Below are 12,686 nucleotides of genomic sequence, written 5' to 3' on the forward strand. Positions count from 1 at the left end.
TTTTCTATCAATATTAGAATATATACTGCTTGATCTTGAAATGATGAGAATTTTTGAAAATGTCTCCATCATTCACTTGGCCTGCCACCACATGTACACACGCGTGGACCTTCAGAAATGTCTTACTAAGCCTTGCATCATCACTTGGAAGTATGGCTTTCTCTTACTGTACTTCTGGGTTTATTGGGGTGGGGTCTGGACACTGACTGAGCACAAGTCCCAGGAATGGCACCTGCACAATTTGCAGGAGAGAGGTGGCTATTTATCCCTTCGTTCTGTTTGACTGTCTTAAGTTTGTGTAAATAATGACGTGAGAATATTCTTGTTTTCAGAATACATCCAGACCATCATGATGATGGAGGAGTCTGTTCAACATGTTGTCATGACAGCTATTCAGGAGGTATGCTGAAGTGTCCATAATATGTAACAATTCAGCTTTTCAATTCAGTACCGAAATGTATTTTTTCTCAGTTTTTTTAACTTCAGTAGAAAGCAGTGATTAATAGAAGGGGCATGGAATGCAACATTTATAAAGTTTAGAAGAAGGAATGTTTTCCTCTTTGGATTAGGGAAAACAGAGTTTTGCTAACCAAGCCTTATTTATGTAATAGAATTCAGGCAAATTTCCACTTTTCTTTAAATCTAGAAGATTAAACTTCTAGATATTGATACTGGGCTTCCCTTCCTTTACCTTTCCTTTCCTACAGCTCCTAAAAACACACTATACTTTGTTATGTAAGTAGCAAAACAAGTATTGTAGAATGTTGTTCATTTGCACCTATTAACAGGGAGACTCAGTGAATTACTAAATTTTGTAAACAGGCAAGTAAGTGAACAAATACAGTAAAAAGAGGAAAACGCATTGCAAAATATACTTTTCTATTTTGTTAGCTGTAGTCTTGTTTTTAGTTTTAATTATTCCTGATAATACTTCATAGCAGTCAATAAATGTACTGTAATATATTCTGTAAAAATAACATCATTTTAGTAACATGAGACCTCACTAGATCATTTGTTCCTAAAGTGATGAGAAGTGGGGAAAGGTCACCTCTCTTGGTAAGCTTAGCAATGTTTAGTTTAGATTAGCAAGTTGACTATTTGCAATTTTTTTAAAAACGAGGAGTGATTTCATCATCTTGCTGTAACTGAGGAGTCATGCTGAGACACTAAATGGAAGCATAGCAGAAAGGAAGCAAGTACAGTGAAATCTGTTAATGTCTGCCATTACTTCTTCCAAGTTTTGGCTGTTGAAACAGGTGTCTGCCTAATACAGGGATACTTAGCTCAGTAGGACTTCAGTGCCCTAGTTCTGAGTCTTGCCTATGGGGCTTTAGCTGAGGCCCAAGAAAATAAAGCACTTTTCGGATTCAGGTGGAGCAACTTCCCTTCAAACCACTTTAGTAGCTCAACTTCACTGCGTTGAAGCAGCTGAGTGGCCTCCTGTGCGGCCAGAAACAGATTTCCTGAATGGTTTGTAACTCAGGACAGATTAATGTTAGAGGGACAGGAAATCTAAAAGCAGAGGTTTTGCTGACCTCCAAAGCAAATGGTTTCTTGGCACATGCTTCACAAGAAGGCAAAAGTTCACTAAGATCTTTGCCAATATGTCTTTCGTTCCGAATCCATAACTGATGATCAGTTTAACTGTGTGCATGTGAGCAAAATCAACATGTTTAAGCATCTAATTCCACTTAGATCTTGATAAATCAGCAATTGAACCCTATGCTGACTTCAGTGTGATAAATTCAGATTTGTCTACCCCATATATAAAATGTGTTTTTCCTACAGTTCCCTATAAAGGGAAATAAATGATACAGAGCCAAAGGTTGCTCAATTCTTCATCATGACTTGTCTCTTCAATCCACAGTCTAGGAGTCATATGCACTGTTTGATGACCATGGAACCATTTAGAGTACCAGAACCGGTAGGGGGCAAGCACACTTGCTTCTCAGATTTAGCATTCTGGAAATGAGAGTAAAAAAACCCCATCTCCCTAGATTATCTTTCATTCCCTGTCCTTCCCTAAGCCAGTGCTGTCAGGGAGTCAGTTCCTGGTTTCCTGACCATGGTTTTTTGGCAGTTTTTGTGCACGTTTGTCATCTTTTCTGTGTCCCCCTCCCCCATTTGTTTTGATAGGATTTTTGATAGCTGTCTTTTATTGGTTCTTAGTTTTTAGTAGCACTTTTCACTCTGCTACAGTGGTCAAAAATAAGTTCATATTCAAGAGATGTGTTTCTTCATCTAATAAGATATCCATATTAATAACCATGCCCATTGTTTAATGGATTAATGAAGCATTTGTCCAGTGGCCATGGAGCTCGTTCAGTATTTGTGACCTGTGCCAGAAAAAAGTGACACCACAGGCTGAGGGCTCTCTTTTGGAGGAGTCTTTGGAAACTCAGTTGATCAAAAGAGCTTCTTTCCAAGTAATACTCCAGATCAGAGTGGCTTGACTCTACCATTCAAAGACTTTAGAAGACTAAGAAATTCAGAACCAAATGGAGAGTTCTGAGATGCTTATTCAAAAATCTTCAGATCCTTCTCAGAGTCAAGAGTTCAGATCCCAGGAAAATCTTCAAAGCTGCAATTTCGATCTTTGGAGAAAAACATGGCTCCTCGAAAGTTTCCATGAAGAGCTGGATGGACAACAGACTTCTGAAGTCAGCTAAAGAATTAGTGCCCAATAATTGTGTTCTTATTGTGCCTCAAAGCAGGTAGCCTCTATGGGTCCTAGAAAGTGCAAAAGATTTAGGGCCTTCTTGGATCCAGGACATTCAGAACCTTTTCATGGTCTGGTGGACTGCTTAGAGCAGATCTCTGCAGAGGGATTTGAGTGCCTCAGGTATGTGGAGGAATCACCAATTGAAGTGCTGTTACAACAGCCATGTAGATGGATGAGAAGTGTAGGTATTGCATACCTACATCATCCAAGCATTGCAAAATACTTTCCATGCACTTAGACTGTCTTAAGTATTAGTTACATAAAAAGACCTGTTAAATATTTCTTTATACTATATTGCATAGTTTTCCTACTTCAGTTAAATATATGGAAATGCTTATAGATGATACTTTATTAATGTATACATAATAAGTAATACTGCTCATGGAAACCTGTTTCACACCCCAGCAGAACTGGTATCACTTGTAATCGCCTATACCTAACGTGGTATTTTTTTCACTGAAAAAAATGCCATTTTTCACATTGCAAAATGGTAATTTCACATGTGAAATTTTGTACAAGAAAATGAATTTAAACACCTTTATTTTATTTGAATTTCTTGTGCTTTCGAACAACTGTATTCTTTGATTATCAGAATTTTTAAAGTAAAACACCAAGCTAAAAAATAAATGGAAAATATTGTTCTTCAGGTAGATTCTGAAATATTTCAAACACCATATAAACCAAACGGTGTCTTGATAGTCTGTTCATTTCAATGGAGCTGAATTCATGTGTTTCCAGCATTGAGATTCCAAGGCCCCTGCAAACATTCGTGCACATAAGTACTTCCGTTGAAATTTGCGGGATGAGGGCCTAAGTGTGTGGTTTTCAAAGCAATAAAAAATCTAGTATAAAGTTTTTCAATTTCATGTGTTACACAGATTGATTTTTCCTGAAAAAAAAAATTTAACATTTCCCATGAAATCTATTTCTGTTACAGTACAGCTTTGCAATTGTTCCATAATGCATCTGGCAAATTATGCTGTTCTTTTCCCAAGCCTCAGATATAAATAGTCATTTGGAAGGTTGAGAGTTCTTTACCAATAAATAGGAAAACACCCTCATTTCCTAATAACTAAACTTAGAGACTTTATAACAAGATCCTTTCCCCTTTCAGTAAGCATGTCCACCAGACTATGAAAATAGGGTCATGCCCTTTACTGCAGAGTATTTCAGGCAGTTTCAAACCTGTCTGAGGTTGCATAGCAAGAAGGACTTCCTAGTTAGATGGGTCCCAAAGAGGATGTCTTCACAGAGATAGCAAATATCAAATTTCCTGTGTTTCAGCCTGTCATGGAGTCCCCGGGCGATGCCCTGGAACTACTCCCCACAAAGCCAGTCAGGACTTTGGGGAGCCTCCTGTCTCTTGGAGCAGACTGTCTTCAGGGCAAGAAGCTTACATGGCTTCACCTTCCTGGGTCTGACCTTGGAGCATTCAGCATATGCCCCTCCGTGTGCTTCCCACAGCGAGTCCACCCAGGCGAGGTCTTGGAGATGCCAGAGGGTCCTGCACCCTAGCTTCGCAGTCAGACGTGACTTTTAGCCAGCCAATAAAACAGAGATTTATTAGATGACAGGAACACGGTCTAAAACCGAGCTTGTAGGTACAGCGAACAGGACCCCATTCTGGGCCCAGAGAGCCAGACAACCCCATCTGCACTCATTCCTTGTCCCCAGCCAGCTCCAAACTGAAACCCCCTCCAACCCCTCCTTTCTGGCCTTTGTCTCTCTCCTGGGCCAGGAGATCACCTGATCTTTGTTCACTTTTAGCTATCCCCTTGCAAGGGGAGAAGTACCATTTGTTGCTAGGAGACAGATTGTTGGCCATTTATACACACTAGAGACTTAAGAAATGCATAGGGAAAACTGAGGCACCCACACAGTATTCAGAGGAAACATTAAGAACAGTCCCACTTCGTCACACAGCCTAATTATTTTCAAGGTTCATTTTGTCTTCAGTAAAAACAGTTCTTTGTAGATGCTGCTTTATGGAAAAAGTCAAAAGTCAGACCATACTAGAAGTTGTAAAATATGTTAGATATACCACTGGGTCTCTCTAAAATAAAAGCAGCAAAGAGTCCTGTGGCACCTTGTAGACTAACAGACGTACTGGAGCATGAGCTTTCGTGGGTGAATACCCACTTCGTCACATGCAACCGACGAAGTGGGTATTCACCCACGAAAGCTCATGCTCCAATACGTCTGTTAGTCTGTAAGGTGCCACAGGACTCTTTGCTGCTTTTACAGATCCAGACTAACACGGCTACCCCTCTGATACTTCAAAATAAAAAATCTCCAGAAAACAGAGATCTTAGTCTGACAAAGGGAAATGAAGTTAGCATGCACCTTATATATAAGGCAACAGCAGTATCAAACATCTTCATGTTATCACATAAAATAAGCTGCAAACTTATAGAATAGAGAGAGAGTAAATCATGTGTATGATACCCAGAAGAATCAAATGCATATTTCTAGGGCATTCATGCATATAGATCTCCTGATAATCTTAGTTGCCAACCTTGTATCCATGACAACACTAATAACTCAGCCCTCATGAGCAAACCAGTTAAAATTGGATAAAGGTTTTAATAACACCTAGCATGGTTATATGTATTTATTTTTGTAATGCTGCTTGTCATAGCTGTGGGCATGAAAAAGGTGTAATTAGAATAATAAAAGGAATGGCAGATATTTTCTATAAAAATATTAAAATATAAACTGATTAAATTAACCTGTAGTCCAGATTGTTGTTCCTGTGCTTTTAAGATAAGGGATCTGTTACCTCTCATTTACCAAAGAATAGGTTAATTGGGGGAAAATATTAGAAATTTCTCTAGGCTGAATCATGAATGATGGGTTGAAATTAAAGTTCTGATCCTGTAATTCTTAGTAAAGCATTTTATATAGCTTCTTGTGAAGTTTTATAAAAATCAGATTGGCTTACTTAGAGATGCTAATGGCTGGTCTGTTAACAGGTTATGATAGATGGCATCTGGGCAGGGGAGATGGCTTAGGTAGGCACCACAGAGGTCAGTGTTGGGTTCAGTCTTAACATCGTCATTAATTATCTGGAGAGGGTATAAACAGCCACTAACAAAATCAGGTGCTCGGAAGGTGATGTGAACACCTCTGAGGAGAAAGACATAATACTAAGTGGCCTAGCAAGGTCAGAAATTATTGGCAGGAGACTACAAAATTATATTCAACTTAGAAAAATAAAGCGATAAATTAGATACGAGTTCACAACACCTACTGTTTGTGGCAATGGAAAAGGCCATCAATTTGGCTTTTCAGAAACACCAAATCACAGAACAGGGACTTTATAATTCCTCCTTATAAGAATTTGGGCTCTGTAGATGCAATATTTCATTTCTGAATGGCTTGTCACCAGAAAGTTGTAGATAAAATGGAAGGAATTTAGCGAAGAGCAACAAAAATGGTCGAGGGCTGGAGGAACTTTGGAGATAAGATTGACTATGCCTAAATATTTATAGGTTGGCTAAATGACAGCTAAAGAGTGGGGTGTAAAAGTGTACAAATATGTGAGTGACATGATTGTTGATGATGAGGAGCAATTTGTTACTGTACATTGTAATATAACCAGAAGTTATGGGATTGCATTTAAGAAAAAGAAAGCCGAGTGCTAAATAGCAGAAGAAATTATCACTATGAGTTTTATGACTACAGAGTGGCCATCCACAGAATGTAGTGGAAGTGGGCTATGGAGAGTTTTTTAACCCCAGGCTGGGTGAAGCATGAGGAATTACACTGAAGGGAACAGTGTGGCATTGGAATCAGGATTGATTAGATGTATGGTTAGATTGGTTAGTCTTTTTTCATTTCTAATTTCTATTATTCATGTAATAGAAAAAACAAACCAAAAAATGAATATATTCTAATAATCCCCAAAACACGCAGTACAAACCTGTAGTACGTCGTTTTGGGTTAATTACAACATAACTAATTAATTATTTTTACCTTTATATTACTAATATGTATCTCAATCTTAACTTCTGTCTTAACATAGGTTATTGTTTTTTTCCCCGCAGTCTGGGAATTTCCTTTTGCATTTTTTTATGTTTGAATCCCCTCTAGCCATTTTGATATTGTAACAGATTGGATGTGTGTCCAGAAAGAGGATTTATTTTCTTATCTGCTAATTTTTTCCTTCGGAGAAGCATGTCAGCCAATCTGGAGCCTCCCTAGAAAGCTATAACTAAAAAAGATCTGATTTTCTCTTTCCACCAACCCTAAAAAATTCACAGGTTATGTTTCTCCAAATAATATAGTTCAGTAAATATATCATGCAAGTTGCAGTGGTTCAGTTTCAAAAATATTCATTCCGGAGCATGAGCTCTTAACCTCGGAATTGCAAACAAGTCAGGAGGGGAAGTCATAATCAGCCCTTTTTTTTTTTTTTTTTTTTTTTTAATATACGTAATTAAATGGGAGGAGCAGGGACCACAGATTTTTTGTTTTGGTGTTACATAGGGTCAAAGTATGAAAAAGGGTGAGAATCACTGTTAGAGGGAAATTTCCAGAGTAAATTTTTACTACCATATGGATTGCTGCAAATATTCTGCAAAAAGCATCCCGAGCTTTTCATGATGGATAATAGGAAGGCATGCTTATACGGAGGGATATGTACCAGATGATAAGATTTTTTTTTCATATTTCTTTATAGTGTTTGTCCTGCAGATTTGTAATTCTCTCTGTATATACCATACATGAAAATGTGACTTGAAAACTTAAGGCCTTATCTTCAGAACAAACCTTTCTTAAATTTAGGATTGATCTGGGTTTTTTGTAAATGAAAACTTAGCTTTTAATATACAAATAAATCTTTTGCTTTTTCTAATCCAGTGTAATCTAATTGCAGTTGATGAGTAAAGAATCTCCAGTCTCTGTTGGAAATGATGCTTACGTTGACCTTGATCGTCAGGTACCTAAGACCAGATGTTTCTTTTTCTTTAATCAGGAAATCAGTGTGCAGTTAGTCTGGTATATGGTATGTTGTAAGCAGGCTGCCTCATCATCATCATCTTCTCTTTTTTGGAAAATCTTTTGGAAAAATTCAAACAAAGGAACACACATTCAAAGTTTTAAATGTAATATTATTTCTTTGTTAAAGTACAATTTTTAAAAGAAAGTCAGTTAATCAGAAGTTGCAATTACATATATTTATGTAATTATGTCCTGTGGCTTATGTCCATCAGTAGTATTGCTACATTTAAACAAATAAATAAGTAAATAAAATAACTGGTATATATATATTTCTGAATGTGATTGTTCACAGTGCATGTGCAGAACAAAAATATTTCTTTGGAAAATAAAATTCATTATAAGCATTATGAATAGTTTGTAGCTGTCATGCTCAAAACTAGCATTATTTCTGACATAGCAAGAAGTGAAGACCTTACAAGTCAAAGGATAATCAGGAAGAAACTAAATAGAATTAGTAACATTTATTAGCTGTAGACAAAACTTTTTTGCTCATGACAACTCTCTTTGAAGTCAACAGAAAGATATCACTTGGCTTTAGTGGGCTAGATCAGGCTCAGATATCCTTGCAATAATTCTGGGAACTGTTGTGAATTTCCTGCTTTGAGAAATCTTGGGAAAATTCCTCAGTGACTGAAGTATTTGCGAAAAATGCTGGACCAAATATACCTCAGCTATTGTGTATGCATTTTGAGAGCACATTCTGTCATTTCTGTTGTTTCTACAGCCTCAGCCACAGTCCCTAAAATGGTAGAGGTATAACCTGGAGAATGATACTGTTTTTACTGAATCATATCATAAGTTATCTGTGTGGCTGTACATACTGTCTAAAAGATGGAATTAATTTTTATGTGTCAGTTGTCCCTTATAAACCTGAAAAATGACAGGGATGCCATTCTCTACAATAGATTAGATCGTGGAGAGAAGTAGGAGGCCCTTGTAAGGCTTGTAGGAATTCTTCACATTTATTCCAAAAATACGTAGTGTCTTTGTGCTTGCTTCTCAGACTGATTTTCTTTCCATGTACTTAATTTTACAATCCTAGAGAAACTTGGAAGCCATAAATCTTTCCATTATTACAAAATCCTTTAGAGACATAACTGAATAAATGCAAATGTATATATTAAGTCCTACTGTATTTTCCACTGCATGCATCCGATGAACTGGGCTGTAGCCCACGAAAGCTTATGCTCAAATAAATTTGTTACTCTCGAAGGTGCCACAAGTACTCCTGTTATTTTAACTGATGTCATTCAGATTTAGACTTGTCCTCTACCACAGCAATTGTTTCCCCTTTGTGCAGCAAAAGTAGTGTGCCCAGTGGCTAGACACATTTTACCTTAATTGTCTATTCCTTGTAATCCATCTCCCAGTCCTTTGTGTATTTGCAAACACAGTGAAAACCGAAACTATTCACTCTTGTAAAGAAAAGTGGTGTTGACAATTTTTTAAATGTACGGAAGTGATATGCTTTCCAACATTTGGGTTGTGGGGGTTCTTGAGCTCAACATGTAGAATGAAAATGCTTGCCTTAATACTTTATTTTGGAACAAAGCATTGCCTTCAGCTGTGTTCATCTCTCTCATATGAAGTATCTGAGCTCTTGAATGATAATAGGTGCCCTTTGTCGTCTTATAAAAGTAGAATAGTCAATAACTTTTTTCAAAATAAATATGAGCATAAAATCAGACTTCACAGTGATATCATTCAACATCCTTTATGGTTACAGAGAATTACATGTATTATGGTAATGTTATTGTGAAAATAAAAATATTTATATTAATTTTAAATAGTTGAAGAAAACTACAGAAGAATTAAATGAAGCTTTAGCAACAAAAGAAGAAATTGCCCAGAGGTGCCATGAATTAGATATGCAGGTAGGTAGTTTATTATATGTGCACAATACATTTTATGGAAATTGTAGATTGAGAAAGAAGGGGCATGGTGATTCTAAGGCAGTTGAAGAAAGGAGTCAGTTTGGAGACCTGTCTTTTTAAAAGTATACTCAGAAGTTGTACTTCTTTAGCTGTACCACTTTAAAGAAATGCAATCCTCCTGAGTGTGGTTGCAGTATAAAGGTGCTTTATACTAGTTTAGCTAGTCTCATACAGGAAGGGAATATGCTATACCGGTATTCTGGCATTAGGAATTGTATTAGGTATAACTATTTGGGTTGAGGGAAGTTGTGCCCCTTACCAAAATAGTTACACCAATACAAAAATTGTGTGAAGAACACATCTTAGGTCATCTTTTTTGAGTAAATTGAGCAAACTTGATCTGGAAAACATGAAAAGAATAAACCTGGAGCTCAGAAATGCCATTTTATCAAAGTCAATTTTCAGAGTAAAAGTGTGCTTTAATAAGATTTTATTACAGGATACTAGTATTTTCTTTTGAAGGTAGACTAAGACTTTAATGTATTAAAGCCTTTTTGTTTGATAACTGGCTACATTGTGTTCAGTTTTAGATGTCTCTAATAAATATAATTTAGAATCTACATTTAAAAAATTAATGTTGTTATGCCTCCATTGTTGTTATATCTTGGGTACATCACGTAGCAATTGGATAAATATTAAGGCTACGATGCATTGCTCTCATATAAGTTTATTACGAGTCCATCTATCGCCAGTTGTGGGTCATACTAGCGCCATCACTTGCACACCTTTTGCTCTTTAAGCTGACAATTCCATTGTTCCAGTTTTGCACTTTTGTTGTAACAGGTTGCAGCACTTCAAGAGGAGAAAAGTAGTTTACTAGCTGAGAACCAGATCCTGATGGAACGTTTGAACCAATCTGATTCTATAGAAGATCCCAACAGCCCTGCAGGGCGTAGGCACCTGCAACTGCAGACACAGTTAGAACAGCTCCAGGAGGAAACATTTAGGTAAAGAGATCCAGAGTCAGTAAACTTCATTTCGAACTAACAGACGCCTTATGAAATATTCCAGAAAGCAGATATTTCGTTTTAACTAGTAAACATTTTGTTCCTATTGGCAGTTATGTTGAATTATTATGGGGGTGCCCATAATGACCACTGTAGTTAAGTTCACAAATAAGTTGCCATTATGGCCCATCTTTTTATAAGCTTAGATTTTATAAACATTTGCTTTTTAGGCTGAAATTTTCCATGCTTACTCTCTGCCCAAAGTAGTAGTTGAAAAAATGTGTACATAATCCCTTCAGACATCTTTTAGCTCAGTGAGGATAAAATATATATACTTACTTCTAACCATAGTTCTGGGACAAGAAATTCTCAGTTCAAACTGGGACAGTGTCCTTAATAATAATGTTCCCCCTTGAAAAACCATTTTTTTTGTGATTTACTCAAAGATAAAAGCAGCGCTTGAGAGAGCTCCACTCCCACTCGTATTTCTTCCACTACCACTTTGTTCTTTCATAAGAACATAAGAATGGCCATACTGGGTCAGACCAAAGGTCCATCCAGCCCAGTATCCTGTCTGCCAGCAGTGGCCAATGCTAGATGCCCCAGAGGGAGTGAACTAACAGGTATTCCTGCCATCCATCTCCACGCTCTGACAAACAGAGGGTAGGGACACCATTCTTTATCCATCCTGGCTAATAGCCATTAATGGACTTAACCTCCATGAATTTATCTGGTTCTCTTTTAAACCCTGTTATAGTCGTAGCCTTCACAACCTCCTCAGGCAATGAGTTCCACAGGTTGACTGTGCGCTGTGTGAAGAACTTCCTTATATTTGTTTTAAACCTGCTGCCTATTAATTTCATTTGGTGGCCCCTAGTTCTCATATTATGGGAACAAGTAAATAACTTTCCTCTATGAGTGCTTGTTCATGTCCATTCCACATTAGGTGTGCGCGTGTCGCGTGCTCGAGCATTGGAAACTTTTTCCCTTAGCGGCTCCCGTCGGGCATAGCTGTTATCAGTCAGTTATCACTTAGTTAGCGTTTTCATTGTTGCTGAATTCTTAGTAGATCAGATGCTTGGAGGACTCTGGCATCTGCCCTGGCCCAAGTGCCGCAAGCTTATGCCTGTTAGTGACCCCCACGACTCCTGTCTACGTTGCCTGGGGGAAGCTCGCCAAACAGAGAAGTGCAAGATTTGTAAGGCCTTTAAGCCAAGAACAAAGAGAGAGAGAGAGACTTTCATTTAAGGCAGCTGTTGATGGAGGCCACGCTGCAGCCACCGGGCCCGGAATGCCCAACACTGGCCTCAGCGTCCTCGGTGCGGAGTGCCCCGGAGTCATCAAGACTCCTGGTACCAGCCAAGCATCATAAGCCGTCGGCCTCGGAATGACAAAATAGGCCCCGGCACCGCTCATCCTCTCCGATATGGCCCAAGGCAAAGCCAAAGGAGGGGTGTGGACGCTCTTCGCAAAAGACAGGCACCATCTCAGGCCCCGGACACAGGGGAGAATGGAAGGGATGCTGCACCTACTCCGGTACCAGTGGCACCGGCTGCTCAAGTCCCACTGAGTCCAGCTACGAGTGAGCTCAGTGTGGACGCAGGGCTCGAGGGCACGATAAATCAACCCTCTACCCCTGACACCTTTGAGGCTGCAAAAGACCTCATCGGATTGTCAGCGACAAGCCCCCTGCCAGCCAGGGAGAAGCCTCTGGCACCGCCACCCAGGGTGCTGTCGAGGGGAAAGCCGGCAATGGTGAGCCGTTCGAGGTCACCATCCCGGCGCTGGTCCCGGTCAAGCTCTGAGTCCAAAGACTCCCAGCTACCCTTGAGTCAGATGGAAGTCTCGGTACTGGAGATGAGTTAACACACGGGGTCAGTGCAGGACCTACAGCGCTCCCCGGTGCCCCTCGCCCCAAAACCGGCACCAGCAGGGCTCAAGTCGGGAGTCGCCAAAGGCGCCCAGAAGGTACCGGTCCCGATCTCAGGAACAGAGCAGCGGTACTGGTCCCGGTCAGCCAGAAGCTGATCATCAGCCTCCCACAGGCACAAATCGATGGTACTACAATGGCCCTCACACTCG

At 39.1% G+C, this 12,686-nt stretch overlaps 1 protein-coding gene across 5 annotated transcripts in view; it reads left to right on the forward strand.

Moving 5' to 3' along the window:
- HOOK3 (hook microtubule tethering protein 3) overlaps positions 1-12,686 on the forward strand; it is an 89,409-nt gene that overhangs the window by 51,972 nt on the left and 24,751 nt on the right. For all 5 annotated transcript variants that reach the window (XM_050944368.1, XM_050944366.1, XM_050944367.1 and 2 more), the window contains exons 6-9: positions 333-400; positions 7,599-7,661; positions 9,514-9,597; positions 10,441-10,604. In XM_050944368.1, the coding sequence (XP_050800325.1) occupies positions 333-400; positions 7,599-7,661; positions 9,514-9,597; positions 10,441-10,604 (379 nt within the window). The remainder of the gene's footprint in view (positions 1-332; positions 401-7,598; positions 7,662-9,513; positions 9,598-10,440; positions 10,605-12,686) is intronic.

The sequence above is a fragment of the Gopherus flavomarginatus genome, chromosome 3, assembly GCF_025201925.1.
Source record: "Gopherus flavomarginatus isolate rGopFla2 chromosome 3, rGopFla2.mat.asm, whole genome shotgun sequence".
NCBI lineage: Eukaryota > Metazoa > Chordata > Testudines > Testudinidae > Gopherus > Gopherus flavomarginatus.